The sequence below is a fragment of the Hemicordylus capensis genome, chromosome 4, assembly GCF_027244095.1.
Source record: "Hemicordylus capensis ecotype Gifberg chromosome 4, rHemCap1.1.pri, whole genome shotgun sequence".
Taxonomy (NCBI): Eukaryota; Metazoa; Chordata; class Lepidosauria; order Squamata; family Cordylidae; genus Hemicordylus; species Hemicordylus capensis.
In genome coordinates this window covers 28,052,042-28,070,030 of record NC_069660.1, presented here as the reverse complement: position 1 = coordinate 28,070,030, position 17,989 = coordinate 28,052,042, and the positions used below count along the sequence as shown (strand labels likewise).

The following is a 17,989-nucleotide window of genomic DNA, read 5'->3' as shown; positions in this document are numbered from 1 at the left end:
TTTCCCCAGGTGCAAACTTTAGGAACTGCCCAGAGCAGCATGCAGCTTCTAAGCTGTAGTTTGACTGTCTTATATCTCACCATATTCTTGCACCTGCATTTGTACCAAGCTTGCAAATATAAAGACAAGACACTTACCTCCGTTGCTAAAGCAGCCAATATATATCAGCAAAGACCTTGAGTCTTAAGGGGTTTTTTAACTATCAACTGGCCCAGGATTATTTGCCCATTTCTCTTCATCACCACTTGCTGCTAGAACACAAATCCTTTGTCTCCAGCATATCTCAACAGAGGGCTGCTTCAGACAACACTGTCTCCACCCACATGATTAGGAAGAGGATGTGCTAGGAGCACATTCACTGTGATCTGCTAGGTGGACACGCCAATGGGCATGTTCTTGGTTCATCCCCTTCCTAATCATGTGGACAGGGACAGTATTGTCTGAACTCCACAGTAAAGCAAGATTAAGCATTTAAAGAGCTTTTCTCCATACAAACACAGTCCCAGGATAAGGGATAGTTTTTTCAACAAACAACTGAATGTATGTCACATCACTTGAAAGTAATGATTTTCCAATGAAGTTCAACATGAGACAGAGGATTATTTTCCCCTACCTAGTTCTTCTACAGGAAACCAGTTATGGCAGCAAAAATGCCATACATCCGCAGTATTTTTCAACCCCTAATACGAAGTAGAAGATATATATATATATATATTTTTAACATTTATATCCCGCTCTTCCTCCAAGCAGCCCAGAGTGGTGTACTACATACTTAAGCTTCTCTTTCACAACAACCCTGTGAAGTAGGTTAGGCTGAGAGAGGAGTGACTGGCCCAGAGTCACCCAGCTAGTTTTATGGCTGAATGGGGATTTGAACTCGGGTCTCCCCGGTCCTAGTCCAGCACTCTAACCACTACACCACGCTGGCTCTCTAGAAGTATGATATTTTAACATTTACTGACAAACACATGAGCTGTATTAAATACACAAAGTACCTCACCATTGTTTTCAGTTACCAAATGCACAACTGCCTTGTTTTCATGCTGTTAATCTGTCCCCTCTCTCACCACCCGGAAATACTCACCACTGGATCTTCCTGAAACACTGCAAGGCTGTCGTGCCATGCATGTGCAACGCTTTAGTTAAAACTCATTGCACAGATTAATTTGTTGGAAAGAGCAAATCTTAAGGTAAGTGGCAATGAAAGAGTAAGTGTATGACCCAGTCAAAGTCAAGTGCTTAAGTCCAATTTATTTCAATAGAGATTTTAAGCACATTTTAAAAATTCCCCCCCTTAAAGACAATAGGACTTTAAAATGCTTAACTTTGGTCAGAGTGTGCCACAAATATGCACGAGGTAATTCACACAACCTTGCACATTTGCATTCATTTACTTGCTTGGCTGAGAAAGTTCTATACAAACTGCAGTTTCATACAATTGCAGTTTCCACACAGGTAGCTCATTTTGACTGGTATGGGGCTGATTCAAGAGAAGTTTTTCATTTTCTCAGTAGGCACCATCAACCTGAGCATCCAAAACAAACCCAGATTTGTTTTCATTCAACAGAAGCCATCATAATGAAATACATTTTGAGAAATAGGGTTGCAGATCTTGTAATAAAGCAAATGTTTACATTAAGCACAATACAGCAATTTATTTAGATGCTTAAATGAATACAAAGGGGAAATAAAGATCACAAAATTATCCATACTACAACAATGTGTCATATATTAGATGGTATAAATGAATACAACACCATGTTGGTGTTAACTAAAGATAAAACTAAATATCCAAAAATGCAGCAGTCATTTCCGTATGCTGCTTTAACACAGTACACTTTTATACAGATCTAAAAGGTGTCAAAATTAGTAGCTGCAAACTTGTTTCTTGCATGTGATTTTTTTTTTTAGCTTAAAAGATTTCAGAAAATGGCTCTGAAATACATAGTCATCAGTTGTAATGTCAAGGATATTCAAGAACAAGAAAATTCTATAATACAATAGAGTCCAGATATACTTTTATGTTGCTGGCCTCTGTTTTGAGATTGTACAAGGTTATGTGCAAAAACTAAGTCTGTCAAAAGTCATACTATAGCAGTTTCAAGCTTTTTGCTAGGTAAACTAGATACAGCATTTATTACACAGCAGGGCAACACTAAAAAAAGAACCAAATCTATGATGGGTACACAAGAACAATAGCATAAGCATCACTTGAATAGGTCTAAAAGACTGTACAAATATACATTTCAACTATTCAGAATGATACATGAAAAAACAATTTTCCCAGAGTCTACTATACACATTGAACTGGTAGCTCATATGTTGGCCCTATAACTACCATGTGGAAAAGGGTAATGTTTAAAAAGACATACAGCTGAACATATACAGAGTGAAATAAAATGTTGAAAATGCCAATAAAATAAACCTTTGCTTTTCTTCAGTGAGCAACTGGGAGCCACCAGCATATCCATTTTCACATTAAAGTTACTGTGCTCATCACAGCAGATACTTGCAAGTGAGATTTGCCAACAGCATACTTTGAAATAAGAACTGGAATTGGTGTGGCCATCTCACAGCCACTAGCCAGATGACCTTGCACTCAAAAGGCAGTACCAGTTACAATGAACCTTAGCAGTCATTCTGAAATGAAAGTGTTTAGACAGTTGTCAAGTGGAGGATACTGAGGCTAGAGAGTTGAACACAGCTTATGCTTGCTGGCTACTCAGCTCTACCCCAGTTAGGCTGCTATGCATTGTTTCTGTAACTCCATCAGTCACACTGTCAAACTGATCTCCATCTTCACTGTCAATTGTGCTATTCTGCCACTCCATTTGTTGATTTGACAAGCTCTCTTCCATTTCTGTTGCATTTTTCCACTGTGACTGGTCCTTAGACCAAAACTCATCCACCTTTCCATAGGAACTATTCTTCCATTTTGACTGTTCTTCATCACTCTCAGAGGCAACAACTTTAGTTTCTGCAACTGGTTTATTATTACTAGCATCTTCACTTTGGGATGATTCATCTGTCCAGGTTTCTGGTTTCACTTCAGATGTATTATCTTCAAAGTCAGATGCTTGTTGAGAACCAGGTCCACTTTCAGAAGGTGATGGTTCGTCTTTCCATTCAACAGCATCATCTTGATCTTGGTCACCTTCACTATCGGAGCCATCAGCTACCGGCTTTGTTGGTTCTTCTGTAGAGCAAGTCTCTTTGTATTTTGGGTCTCCCTCCTCCTCTTTTTGGTCTGCTTTTTCTGGAAGCTCCAGGATGGCTCCCTCAGGTGTCTCCTTGGATATGCTTTCATCTGGGGTCTCATTTATGCTATTAACAGGGGTTTTATGACCAGAGTTAGAAACTGATTCTGCAAATGGACTATTGCTTTCATTGAATTCCTCTTCTATATTCTCATAACTGTCTGAGGAACTTTCATTATCTTTATCTAGGTTTATTTTTTTATCAACAGTTTTGCTAGCATTTACTCTAGAATTTTCTTCATCATGGTTTTCAAACAGCCACTCTGCATCAAAATCCATTTCATGTTTAACCTTATTTAATTCTTTCATGTTGAATCCTAGCAAGACACCCAGTTTATACCTTTCACAATCTCTAACACATTTCTTCCTTTTGTTGCTGAAGTGAGAAGCAATGTCAGATTTCCATAACCAAAGACTGGCAGCTAACTTTTCAATCTCCCTTCGACTGGGATATGGTTGCTTATTGAAATACTTTGTCAGAAATGTTTTTCTGGCTTCATAAGAATCATCTTCATGACCCTTTGGATCTAAAGCCAGAACTACAGGTTCTTCAGGTTTTTCCTCAAAGACAGAAGGGGAGTCATCGTCATCCATTTTTCTTTTCTTCATTAGAGAGAATTCCATGTGTTCATAAGTACGTTTCACAGGTCCTGCACCCAGAGACTGATTTAGCCGAGAAGGAACATTAGACTTGTCTTGACCATTTTGGGTCTTTCCCACGCCCCTACAGTGGACAAGGTGCAAAGTTATAGTTGAGGCGGTCATATTACTGGTGTATACTCCAAGGCAATGAATACATTTATACGTGAGCTTTTTCTCTACTGGATGAACTGTTTGAATAACTTGATGCCTCTCCCTTAAGTGATGTGCCAGCGCATCAGAGATGGGTCCTTTCAGGATTGAGAAACACAAAGGGCAGAGTGTTTTCCCCACATCTTTTTTGTAGGGAACTGCTGCTTGAGGAGAACTTTTTACTGGTACATCTGCCTTCTCCTGAATTTTTGGCTGTGGTTTCGGAGGAACTGGAGGAGTATTTTGAGCATGGTAAGCTACAGATTCAGCAGGAGCATCTCTCAAGTTGTAGGTAGTTACAAGTAAATGTATATTGGTGTGACTACCCTGCTGCAATGTCAAATCAAAGGTCAAGGTAGAATCAGTTTTAGGTCCCATTTCTTCATCAACATGAACCATTCGCATATGAGCAGCCATCTTTTCAACATCATTGAAGGTTGAGCGGCAGTAGGGACAAGATAAACCATGGATTAACATGTGGTTAAGCAAGGTGTCAGTAGGCAAGTAGCGATTACAGTATAAACATTTGCTAGTGAAATTATGTATTTTCATTATGTAGTTCGCGACTGCAGGCACCTTTTCAGCCTTGTGCTCTTTCTCAAAATGAACGCTGTACACATTTTCTGGGAACAGCTCATTACAGATTGTACAAATTTTCCATTTTTGAGTTGATGAAGTATTGACAGGGGAGGCACCTGTAGCACCAGCTCCAAGAGGTTTGGGTGTGGACTGGCCTAATACTCTGGATGCTGCCTGAGATTGAACTAACGATGTTGATTTCAAAGATCCTGTTGAGAGCGAAGATGGGTTGGCAGACTGAAGAGAGTACCTTGCTGAAGCCTGCGATCTTGGTTCTCCTCCAAGGGTGTACGACCTCCCATTTCCACTTGGGGAATACTGCTTCATGGATTGAGGCTGCTGGGATAGGGAAACTGGGGAACTGCCAGTTAAACTTAACCTTCCTCCTGTGTGACTAACGTAACTTGGTGGTACTGATTTCACTCCATAGTTGTTCTGTTGCAAGTGAACATTGGACATCATATTCACTCCTGCAGAATTCAATGTAGGCTTTGGTATATTCAATCGGTTCATCATCTGCTGTGATGGAAGAGACCGGACATTTCCAGGGGACAGGGGACCCATCCTCTGAGGAAGTCCCATAGGCTTTTTATCCTGTGGTTTTGGAGCAATTAGCATCAAAGGTTTGGATCTTGGGACCACCACATTAGTGTGCCCTATCATTGCTGTTACCTGATATCCTATACGCTCATGGTCTTCAATAACATGCTGTACTAAAGCTTCATATGACTTGGGCATAAAAAGGCATCGTTTGCAATGAATCATACCCTCTTCTCGGGTACTGGAACTTAAGGATACTGCCCCATTGAGTGATTTTTCACTTGCCTTAGCTATATAAGGTGCAGCAACATGCTGAAAATGTTCCCTGTAAATGTGCTTTCTAACTATTTCATAGAGAGGATCTCGGTAAGTGCACTTCTTACAGTAATAAACAGCTTGTTCTACACTGTCAGCCTGCTTGGGTTTAAGGCTATCATGCTTGTTTTTATCTTTAAAAGTGCTGATGCCTCCACTTGGTGTATTGGCATTTGGAGCATGAAATATTTTAATGTGCGTTTCCAAAGTCTTTTTGTCTGCATTGAAAGTACAGTAGGGACAATTAAGAAGAATTCTGTTTTCAAAGTCTTCACTATGAACATTCCGGAAGTGACTCTTGTAGGCTGAAAAGAACTTCGAGGAAAATGGGCATGCACTGCAGCAAAAGGGTTTTGTCCGATAGTCCTTAAAAACACACAAAAAGGAAGAAATTAAGTATAACGAAAGTGATTTAGGATACTTTAACATTTTTCATAAGTATCTTGGACCAATGGACTATAGCCTCAAATCAAACTTATACAACTGTAATCCATGAATCATTCTTTCTTTTAAACTGGCAAAAATAGGTAATTTATTGTTCTGTAGTGTTTGTTAAAAAAGCAAGCAATACTCAAATAGTTTGGAGCACACTACAATGGCTTCTTAAAGGAGAATATTCGCATAGCTGCCGTCAGGTAACAGACACTCAACCTCAGTATATGTGGCGGGGGGTGGTCAACATTTTGAGATTGGGAGCCATTTTATGGCTCTTTTTGAGAGAAAGAAAAAGCATGGGGAAATACACAATTTTCAGCTGATTTTTTAGTATTGGGGTACACTGCTGGACACCTGCAAAGCATGGTAGGCCACTCCCCCTACTGCATTCCTAGGGCCTTTAACCCTGTTTTGGGGACTTTCCTCAACCTTTGGGAACCTAACCACCGGATTTCTTAGCTCCAATGTTCCAGTATTCATGGTTTCCATATCTGCGGGAGTGGCAGACAACGTAACCCCCGTGAATATTGAGGTTCTCCTGTATCAAGTATTTTGGAGTCTTAGTTTTCATCCAGGCCGTAAGTAGTCAATGCTTCAGTAGATCCCAGCCAAGAAGAATTCATTTCCATAGGGAACCAATGAGCTTAAATAACAGCATGCAAGATATGGTGCAATGGTTTAACCACTGAACTAGCTGAACTGAAGATAACACAGAAATTACTCCTCATGTTTGAAAGGAGTACACTGGGTAGCCATCAAACCAGTAGTTGCATGAGCAGCTCTCCTGTGCAAGGGGTAGAGTCAATTTCTATCAATTTTACATCCTTCCTTCTGCTGCGTCCTGTGTCCCTCAAGGTTGGGGGATCCTCTGGACCTATTTTCAGGGGCATATGTGGATACAGTGGGAAATGGGGGATGGGCAGAAATTCCCTCCCTCCTCGTGTGAACAGAAAAGTTCTACTTATGCAACTTCTCATTTGGATGCTATCCAGTGTGACCAAGTTATGCCAAAAACAAAAACAAAAAAACCCCACACTATTTCTTTCCCTTCATAATCCAAAATGACATTAAAATCTCTCAAAATGTATCATGGACTAAGCTAAAGTATTAGCTATGTGGGACAAATTCTTCCATCACTACGAAATCCAATTGTCAGGTCATGCTTGTCTCACTACTACAGTTCAAACGTACACAATTCTGCTATGGTCTCAAAAGTCACAGTGGCATTAGATTTTTCTAATTAAATATGTTAACTTTGAAGCTATGAGTATTCTTTGTAGCTGTGAAAGTTGAACAAAGCCCATCAAGTACTAAAGGGCCAGGAATCAGTTATTCCTCCGTCTCCCTGAATAAGGAATACTTTGGCAACATAAACTCTTCAAATTGCTGTTTTTGGAAAAAAGCCAGAAGCTGTGTCATAGTTGTCCACTTTTGTAGAATGAGGTTTATAGAAGAATAAATCTTCCTTATTTCCGACTTTCAGTGCCAGAAGAAAATAAACCAAGACAGCAATTTACCAAAGTGTACCAGATTTCTAATAGTGATCAATCATGCACGAGGTATCTCAAATCTGTATGACACCATTAATACTTGGTGCAATTTCCCATTATGGCTTTTTAAAATTATGTTTCAGAGTCTTGTCTATTCTGCTCTTACCCCAGAATAAAATTATTCAGTTTAAAGATTTAATCTAATCATAGTTTGCACTATCAACATGGTGAACAGGCAAAACATGGTTTTTAAATCTGCTGTCCTCCTCAACTTCACAAATTCACTTGTCATCATGACAGCAACTTCTCAGGGTAGAGCAACAGCCATAACTATGGTTTGCTAATTAAGCAGTCATGCCAAATTGCCGCTCATGCAAACCTGGTTTAAAAACCCATTGTTGGCTGATTGCAAACTATGATTCAGGCATCATTCCAAGTCATGTCTCTATTTCCTTAACTAGGATTTGATATAGTGTCTGAATTGTGCTATTGCTTTATTAGTATCTCCCTCTTAATTCTGCTGCTCAAACAGCCTTGGTTTCTTGCAAGTGTACAAAAGTTAGGATGTATAAAAAACTATAACTTTCTGTTCAGAAATAATGTTAATGAAGACTATTAAATAAGCAGCAGGTTTCAGGGGTCCATATCTTCTACATGTTGAACTACTCAGCTATCAATAATTGCCTATTTCACCGATGCTACATATCACTGTAAAACAAAGCATCTCTCCTTTACAGCTTCAATCCTCTTCCCACACCCTCACTCTCTAAACAACCCTTAAGGCTGCAATCCTATGTATACTTCTCCATGGGACATACTTCAAGGTAATCGTGCACATGGCCTATAAAGCAGTTAACATTTGTTGTAAAAATCCAATTTCAGGGTCACCAGTTTTAGATTTAAGAACCATTTACACAACGCTATTATCACAAACCTGATTTTTTGTAAGTGAAGGGTCCCACAATCCAACATCTTCCCATGTAGTGTTTTTCAGATAGAAGTCATTAGGTTCAAATTGCTTAAAATCCTGCAGAAGGTGGAAAGAATTTGCAGAAGCATCAACAGAAACACCACATTACAGAACAAATGCATGCCAATAAATTTCTTCCTACAGCAAAGAATTATGGGAGGTTAACAACAATGCCCACTACATATAAATTGCATTCCCTTGCATGTAAATACATATAACGTTTACTAATAAAGGGCAGTTCCCAGACAGGGCTAAACATTTTTGAAGACCCAGTGGCCAAGATCTTAACCAAAGCTGCACATGTGGAGTAAAAAAAAAACAAAACCGAAAGGAAAAAAAGGCATGCGTGCAGCAATAGCTTCTCTAGTGGGGTGGGGTGGGGTGGGTTTCACCATTCTTCCCTTCCCCCAGAAGGGAGCAGTGCAAAATTATCTCTCTGAAGGTCTCACAGCGCAAAAAGAGACAAGCAACCTTGCACTGAAGTAAACTTGGGGATACAGGATAATTTAGTATTGTAGCTCCAAACTATTTGGAAACACAAGATGCTGCAGGGTCACAGTTAAGTGGGAAAGGAATGGATCTTCATTGTAGGAGCAGAAACAGTCTGAAGTACTAATTTACTAGATTAGATAATCAAGTTCTACCAAAGAGGAAACTCTGGTAGAAATAATAATTAGAACATACACATTGTCTCCTTGCCCCTCCAGATTGGCAGGTTATAAGAATCTAGAAACAGTCCTTTGAATTTTGGAACTGCAATTCTCTGGGCCAGTTCACATACAGTACTTAACTAGGCAAATGGTTCTCTTCCCACAGTGGAAGAGCAAGATGTAAAATATGATGTGGATTCTCCATGTATATGCCAATCTGAAAAATTCGGAAGCTGGGTCCCCATGCATATATGCCTTTGTATGGAATGCTTGCCATATATGTTATGCAATATGAATCGTGGGTGTATTTGCCCACCATCACCATGAGAAGAGAATAATCTGGCTATATAAGCATGTGAACCAGCCCACAAATGCAAGTCACTGACTTAATAAAGGGCTTTGGAGATGAACTGAGAGACTGATCAGGATTCAAGCAACCTTGTTCTAGAACTAGCTCCACTGTCATTGTTCTCCTGAATCCCTCATATTTCAGCTGAAAGCATCCCCAACAGAACATGCCGCCATTCTACTGCAACCCAGAAGCTCAGTGAAACATCATACATACTTCTATATGCTCTTTACAGTATTCCAAACCGATGTCACTTAATATCTTTTTCACAGTTTTCCGGGCTTTTCTTAAACTGCCAAGGTTGTTGACAGGAAGCTGGAACATAGTTTCTACTGGGGGAAGAAAAGAAAACAATGAAAATGTTTCATCTTATAATGCTTTAATTATCAGTAACAAATAAGGTCTATCATTTAATTTATGTTTTCTATATGTACCTTCTTATTCTTCAGACAATAAGCGACTTTATAACTCCAAAGAAACTAGTTTGAAACTCGTTTGCTCAGTCTGCCTCATTCATAAATTTACCTGTACTACAGAATACAGGCCACCTTAAGTGACGCAGCGGGGAAATGCTTGACTAACAAGAAGGTTGCCAATTTGACTCCCCGCTGGTACTATATTGGGCAGCAGCGATATAGGAAGATGCAGAAAGGCATCATCTCATACTGTGCGGGAGGAAGCAATGGGAAACCCCTCCTTTATTCTACCAGAGAAAACCACAGGGCTCTGTGGGCTCCAGGAGTCAAAATTGACTTGATGGCACACTTTACTTACTTACAGAATACAGACTGGGTAGTATTAGCCACCTAACGGCACAGCGGGAAAGGAACTTGCCAAGGGAGCAAGAGGTTGCTGGTTCAAATCCCCGCAAGTATGTTTCCCAGACTATGGGAAACACCTATATCGGGCAGCAGTGATACAGGAAGATGCTGAAAGGCATCATCTCATACTACAAGGGTGATGGCAATGGTAAACCCCTCTTGTAGTCTACCAAAGAAAACCAAACACATGGCTCTGTGGTTGCCAGGAGTTGACACTGACTTGATGGTACATCTTTTTACTTTACATTACAGACTTAACACTGTTAATAAAAATCTTAAGAACAGATATGGAGAACATAAGATCCAAACTAGGCCTGCCATACGGCTTTCCCCTCTTGGTTTTAGGGCCAATTTTTCTACCACCTTCTGATGTGGTACAGTGCTCATGCAGGGACTCTACAAGTTCACTCTCACAAGTTCACATGTCTGAAACTTCTCTCACATGAAAAGTCATAAAGCTAATTTGTTTATAGGGGGCAGTTTTCAAGCCACAGGACAAGATTTCTGTGTTTCACAGTTCATTCAGTTTCACATGAAAGCAGCAGTAATATGGAAACGCGACAAGGGATTGCAGAAGGGAAAATAACTAGACTAATTGAATATGCCCAGCTCAACCATGGGTATGTAAGGAAACCACCAAAAAGCACTAAAAGCAGCATCTTGGAAAACATTTTGAATTCACATGGTTGCAAATTCAATCCTCCTTCTGAAAACACATATACAGAAACCAATATGCCGAAATTTTAAAGGTATATTTTTAAAAAGTTTATTGTAACATTTTTAGTAGCCTTACATACATGACAAAGCTACAGAATCATCCATCTTCTCTAAATATTTCAACCCCATTCCAATAACCCAAACATCACTCTTCCAACACACACATAACTTTGGCTGATTCAAATCCTTTGGGAACCTGAAATCAGAATTTCAGCTGCCTGCATCTGCATTCTAGCAGTACCCACAACATTGTCTTGGTGGTGATTTGGTCTCTTTGGTGGCATCTCCAGCCCCACAAGCTTCCATAAGATCATTTGCCTCCTCGCCTGTGTCTCTCTCTGGTGAGTGTCACACGTCCTACACTGCTCTGGTAACTCCTGCAAGAATTCAGCCAGAAGGAAAGAGGACTCTCCGCCACTTCACTTTCTTCAAGGACAATTTTTAGCCTGGAAAGGAGGAGCTGCTCTATTGAACTGGAGTTCAAGTAGAAACAGCAGCAAGATCATCTGCTGCTTTTGCTCCATCTGCTGCTTTTGCTCTATCTGCTGCTTTTGCTCTATCTGCGTACATGTCTGTTTCTCCTCCATCACCTCTTTACAATCTGGGTGCCAAGACACAAAAGCAGAGTGAGTGGGTAAAATGCCATTAAAGGAAATCAAAATTAACTAAATGGCAAGATTTTTCTTGAGGAGTGGGATCATCTGCAGTTCTCTGGGTTGCTGTATATGCAATTGGACTCTGTGCAGCAAAGTTTCCTATCCCAGAAACGGTGTGTGTGTATTTTACACCAACTCCCTCCACATTGTCCTTTCAAGGCTGATTAACTGAGTATTTGTGGAAAGCGGAGCTGCCGTTGGGAAGGTGGGTTGGCAGAAAACCCTGGAGTGAACTTAGTTTGTGGAGGGAAAGAAACAATGGGTAGCATCCAGACTAGCAGTTCTGCCAGCAGAAATCTTCTATTTAGGGGTGGGGGTTGAGAAATAAGGGGATGCAGAAGGATGTAGGAATCAGCTAAAAATCACACCTCTCCTCTTGTGCAAACGGAATAATGGAACTTGAGGAGATATTGGAGAACAATTTCAGGTATGGACACAAGGAACTTTCAATATTACAATTCACCACTCACTGTAGTTATGACAGTAACCAGAAGATGGTGATTTACAATAAGCAAAATTTCTAGTATTTAGAGCTGGTTGTTGCAATTTTTTTTTTAACCAAAGTTTCCCTCCACTGTCCACGGCACAATTATAAGTGAAGGCAAAAATTAAAAATAGTCACTTTAGAAAATTATACCCACAGAAATATATAAAAGTGTCTTCTACAGAAATTATAACCCTCATTGTTTAAACCTTTCATTACAAATAAAAGCTTAAAGATTTACACGCAGGACCCAATAAATTCTCAGAAGCTAAGAGATCAGAATTCAGGTGTCTCTTTTTGGGGCCCCAATTATATACAGCAAACATTCAGCAGTGACATTGCATATCATTACAGGAAATACCCTAAAGAAAATACAGTCAGTTGACACAAAAGTTATCTTTTAGTACAGTATCACTTGATTGCAATATCTTATATACAATTAATCCTTATAATTGGTCACATAGTATGAAATCAATAAAGATTTCCCAACAATAAAAATTTCTTATTCAAAAAAATTCTTTTAAGATCAGTTTTGTACATGGCTTTCAAATATATTTGACACAGATGAATTCTGGTCACACAAACATTAAAAAAGCTGTCTGTTCTGTGTACACACAGATGTATAAGCAAGCTACCTCAAAAGATTGCTGTTTAATATTTTCCTCACAGCTTATTAAGATGCTCTCTAAGAGAATTCAGTAGAGTGCACTGTCTACTTGCAAACAGAAGCAGTGTTCCTATAATCTAACAACTTTCTTTTTGAATCCTTCATTATAGCTCTTGATCTACTTAAAGTAATCTCAGTAAGGGAAAAGACATTTCTGATATCAACCTAGATTTTAAGACACACATTTATTATGCTGCAACAGAAGAATTCTGGAGCCAACTATAAGTTATGAACTTCAACTATCTGCAAAACACACAGGATTATGCCCAGCATTGCGTAAGCATAAGTCCACTTGTAGAAGGTGCCTTCACTCAATATTCAACAATTCCCCCCTTCTTCTGCAGTCTCCCTGCACCTCCCCCCCGCTTAAGTTTTTTGACTCTCAGAATTTGGGTGGGAGGGGAGCAACGGGGTGGGAAATGGGAGAGGGGATGGACTTCCTGCTACCTGAAAATTACCTGAAGATTTCCTGTCTACTGGGAGCAAGGAGTGGAAGTTAACCCTTTGTAAACAACGCCTCCTACTCAGAGAGAAAGCCCTGCTGCCTCAGCAGACTGCTGCAGTGTTCCCTCTAAGGCATATGCTCGTGCCTGTGCTCACAAGTTTTTTGCTGTCCACTCAGTTAATTTTAGATCCCGCTCAGGTTGAATCAGAAAGGCCCCATTCTGAATGCATGTGTGTACACACTGCCTTGATACTCCCGCCCAGAACAAAACTCATTCTGCACAGAGAAGAAAAAAAACTAGAGAGAACACGGGACTTTTGCCCATGAAACTTTGGATACAACCCATATTATTAACAATAATATAATCGTCTTCCACTAAGCAACTGCAGCTGAGAAATGTACAGTACTAAATCCATGTCTGGGGAAGATACCACAATTGTTTGGATTAGAACTGTTGTCAAAAGAATCAACAGGCTCTATACATTATAGATATATATGCACAAAATTATATATTTTGTGAAGACTTGTCCCTAATCATATCCCAGTAGCCACTGACCAGTGACAATCTAGAATTTGGGAGCGGTGTCCTTTTTAAAAAAAAATCCTGCCACTGCAACTTCAACAGTTCCTGAAAGTGCTCGGACCATCCTGAAAGTGCCAGGACCATCTCTGGCACTGACTGCTGCCATTACCATTTCTTTTTAGTCTAGAATGAGGTAAGAAGCAATCCTAGAATCATTTGCTACCTGTGAGGGTTCTGGGGTTGGGCTGCTTGCCACTGCAGTCCTTTCTCAGAACACCAAGACCTCAAAGACTGAGAAGGAAAGGGGCAGGTTATTTCACCTGTGCTTTCCTTTGTTCAATGAAAATGTCTGCTTTGGGGCTAAGGCTGCCCAGTCTCTGCCAAGCCCTTCCAGTGGTCCCTCTAATTTTTTTCATCTCTGTGCAGAATGAGTTTTGTTCTTGGCGGCAGTATCAAGGCAGTGTGCGCACACCTGCATTCAGAATGGGGCCTTCCTGATTCAACCTGAGCCAGATCTAAGTTGAACTAAACAGACATCCAAAAACTTGTGAGTGTGTATACGCTTTAGAGGGAACAGTGAACCCTTGCTTCAATCACTCTCGTCCATCTCCAGCTCTCCCTCCACCACCTTATAAAGCTGCAGACAACTGGCAACATTTGGCTGGGACAAATCCCCTTCCCACACAACAGCATGGGACATGTTGGCTGCAACTGGATCACTCAGGAAACCTTGATATATGGGGAGCTGCCCATCAGCAGCTGTGTTTCAGCCACCTCCCAGCAGGTTCCCCCTCAGTCCTGCTAAAGTAATCTCAATACAAAACTAAGCATTGGGCCAGATTACCACCAAGACCATGTTTTGTCAGAACTGAAATGGACATTTAGAATAAGCTCACCACAAAACACAAGGCCTAAAAATCTGCATGACTGGGACTGCACTACCCATGGAAGGACTCTGAAAATCTGAACTTCCAGAAACACTTTGTAAAAGGTTTAGTGGGCTGGAAGATATTTGCACTTAACTGATAAATTTGGACAGAAACTCAACACATTTTAAGCCAACACCACTGAAATCAGTGAGAAAGGTTAGCCTCAACTAACTTCAATGGGATTTAGTCATGACTAACTTACTTTCTGGTTGCAATCCACTGTTATTAGTAACAGGTTCCCCCATCCCCAAATTTAGGATTTTTTGCTTGGAATTCTGTCCTGCAAGAATGAGTCTGATGCCTCAAGAATATCTGGAATTTCTAAGAGCTGCCATCATTAAGAACTGCTTAAGATTTTTTGAGACCTGTCACTGTCTAAAACAGCAAATTCCCATGAAATACAAGAGCGCACACTATCAAAATATATCAATCCTATACTATAATTCTGATGTAATGTTCTAGAGAAATACTACACCGTGAGAATATTTAATGTTCTTGATGTGTGTGTAGTTCAAGCATACACACTAAAGTGGAATAAAACAATATGGGCATAAAGCAGCTGACTACCTTTTCAATTTGATTCATAAAGATTAGATGTATTCCTAAATGCCACCTTAAGGTGCTGGCTAAGTCAGTGATATGATTGAATGAAAACCACTTCTACTTCCAGTATCACACGAAACATTTAAGATTTTAGTGCATGCCTCATTCTACTAGTTGCTTGTAGGGAGAGAGTATGTTATTGCCAAGGGCCTGAGTACATCTAGCAACACTGTAGTGTCCACCTTTACACAGCTGTAGTGAAAAGAAGATGGATACTTTATCTTCTGATGACTTTTTGTTAATAAAATTGCACAGCATTTAAAATAGCTTATTTGTTCACTTATGAGGAAGCTGGTTGTTGCTTCTGCTTTCACTGAATTATAATGGCCCAATATATATTGACTTATATTCACGAAGTGCCGGTAGAATAGATAGATGGACTGGGACTGGACAGAAGCAGAAAATTATACTTGGTCTGTACCATGGACATCTCCTCACCAGAAATCCTGTTCCTGTTTCAATCTAGAACCACAAATCTTTCTCCATATCTCTTTGAAGAATTTAATATCAATGTCAAGAAAGGAAAAAGTTAACATGATTATTATTCTCTGAAAGCAACACAAGTCTTCTCTGCTTACAACTCAGATAGTGTTTTGCAGATTGTCTTGAATGTCTGAAGCAAAAGAAAAATGAGACTGTGATCCTGCTCAAATATTGTACCCAGAATTTGGTATCAAGCCTGGAAGATTTCTGCAAAAATCAAAAATAAAAATGTGTGTGTGCGCGCATAGGTGGTGCAGGCTGAAAAAGAAAGGGACAGGCCTAAGGACTTAGCAACAGGATCACCAAGATTCAAACTGATGCAAGAAGAGACAAATTGCTTAGCCACTGTGTCTGTCTCTCTCTCTCTCTCTCTCTCTCTCTCTCTCTCTCTCTCTCACACACACACTAAATGTCCAAGTCTGGAAAATATCTTGAAGTTGACACAGAGAGCTCACTATAAATAATGCTTTGATGTGCTGTGGTAATCAAAAGACAAACTGAATGTTAGTAAAAGCACTGAAAATAAAACAGTAATCACAATGGCATTCTGCAGCATCAAATGGTAACATTTGGACTACCGTGTGCAGTTCAGATGACCCTCTCCCCAGAAGTACCAGAGCTGAGAAGGTGCCCCAAAAGAAGGGGTGGGGTGGGGAGACAAATTATTAGGAGGAAGAGTTTAAGGAGATGAGGCATGGGGGAGGGGGCATGTCCCTGTAATGCCTGTGCATTTTCTCTTACCAGTACAGAACATTTTTCTTCCCCTTCCTTAACTACACACAAACACAACCAGGTTTGCTTGTCCACATGGCAACAAGGCTACCCTCTATTACTCAGGGATGGGATATAGCATTACAGCTGCTATATCAAAACTAGCATCCATTGCAGCATTAGGGGGACATACTGGGGGAGGGCGATGAGAATGGTGTGTGTGTGTGTGTGTGTGTGTGTGTGTGTGTGTGTGTGTGTGTGTGTAGTGCAGGCATCTACAAATCCACTTGGCACCTCACCAGTGGCAAGTATAAAATACCAGAGGTATAAAAATATGTTAGTTAATTAAAAAGAAAGAAAGAAAAAAGAAAGAAAACTCCCAGCCTTCTGGCAAGCAGGACAGCCAGCACTGCACTGATCTCCTCATCAGAGGTCTTATTTCCACTGCCATTTTTTAGAAGATAAGAAACAGCTGGAATTCTTTCTGAGCAGTTGGAGAAGGCTCCCACTGATTCTTATCTTCTTCATATCCCAGTACAAATAACAAGAGACCTGTTTCCTGTGTGCCAGAAAAGGATTTGGAGGAACAGAGGCGACTGGTGGCAACAACAACTAATGGTTAGTGATCGAAGCCTAATTTTGTGGATCCCTGATAAAGTGGATCAGATGTAGAGAAGACTGAAGAAAGTGTGCCGGCCTAGGGAGAACTTTGATCCAATCCAGCAAGGCAATCCTCGGACTGATTCCACATGGAACTGTGCCATGTACCCATACTTTGCCTTGATCAGAGATGCATCAGGCAGACATTCATCGGGGCATCTCTAGGAAGTGAGTAGGGAAACTGCACCTGTGAAATGTGCCTGGATGCATCCCTCCCAAGCCCAATGTCCATCGGAAGGACCAAGGCTTTCATTAACTCTCATCTTAAAACAATGGTTTTTGGATTACTGAATTTTCAGGCATTTTAAAAGAGGAAATCTGATTAGATACTATGAGGAGGAGTTTACCCAAACCACAAGGTAGAACTTCCTGATGTTGAACACCAAAAACTTTGTAAAATCTTCAACTAAGACAAACACATATACATCCGCCACACGAACAAACATAATTAAATGAAATGAGTAGATTCAGTAATAGTGACAGTGTGATCCCATCTCATGATTATTCAGCAGTGAAAAAGGACACAAAAGGAAACAGGTAATTCGTGTTCACTTTAAATCTGTACTTCATTTTTTCTTTCTCTTAAAAAACACAAACAATGGTCATTACAAATACCAAATGCTTTAACAACCGTGTCCAAAACTACAGATTCTCTTCCCAGAAATTTCCGATAAACCTCCCAGTTCTTCTGCTTGATTTAATTTTCCTTCAAGATGGTGTTATGAGCAAAACAGTGATAGGCCTTAAGCCAATCTGACTGAAATAGTAGGCCTTAACCCTCTGAATTGTACATTTTAGCCATATATTATGACTCTTACTCTGCTTTATGAGCCCCCTAGAAAACAAAAGTCCCCCAGACTTGAAACCCCAACTCTTTTAAGGGATGGAAACCTACAGGAGCCCTTGTGTTTCC

The 17,989-nt window shown here is 40.2% G+C and overlaps 1 protein-coding gene across 2 annotated transcripts in view; it reads right to left on the bottom strand.

Annotated features, from left to right (window-relative positions):
* Nucleotides 1–1,640: 1,640 nt before the first annotated feature.
* Nucleotides 1,641–17,989, bottom strand: part of ADNP (activity dependent neuroprotector homeobox) — a 64,756-nt gene continuing 48,407 nt past the window's right edge. Inside the window, exons 2-4 of one of the 2 annotated variants that reach the window (XM_053249453.1) lie at nt 9,594–9,706; nt 8,343–8,435; nt 1,641–5,849 (exon numbers count right to left, since the gene is read on the bottom strand). In XM_053249453.1, the coding sequence (XP_053105428.1) occupies nt 2,706–5,849; nt 8,343–8,435; nt 9,594–9,701 (3,345 nt within the window). In that variant the 5' untranslated portion in view covers nt 9,702–9,706 and the 3' untranslated portion in view covers nt 1,641–2,705. Of the gene's footprint in view, nt 5,850–8,342; nt 8,436–9,593; nt 9,710–17,989 lie in introns of both variants that reach the window. The other variant, XM_053249452.1, reaches the window with a different exon arrangement.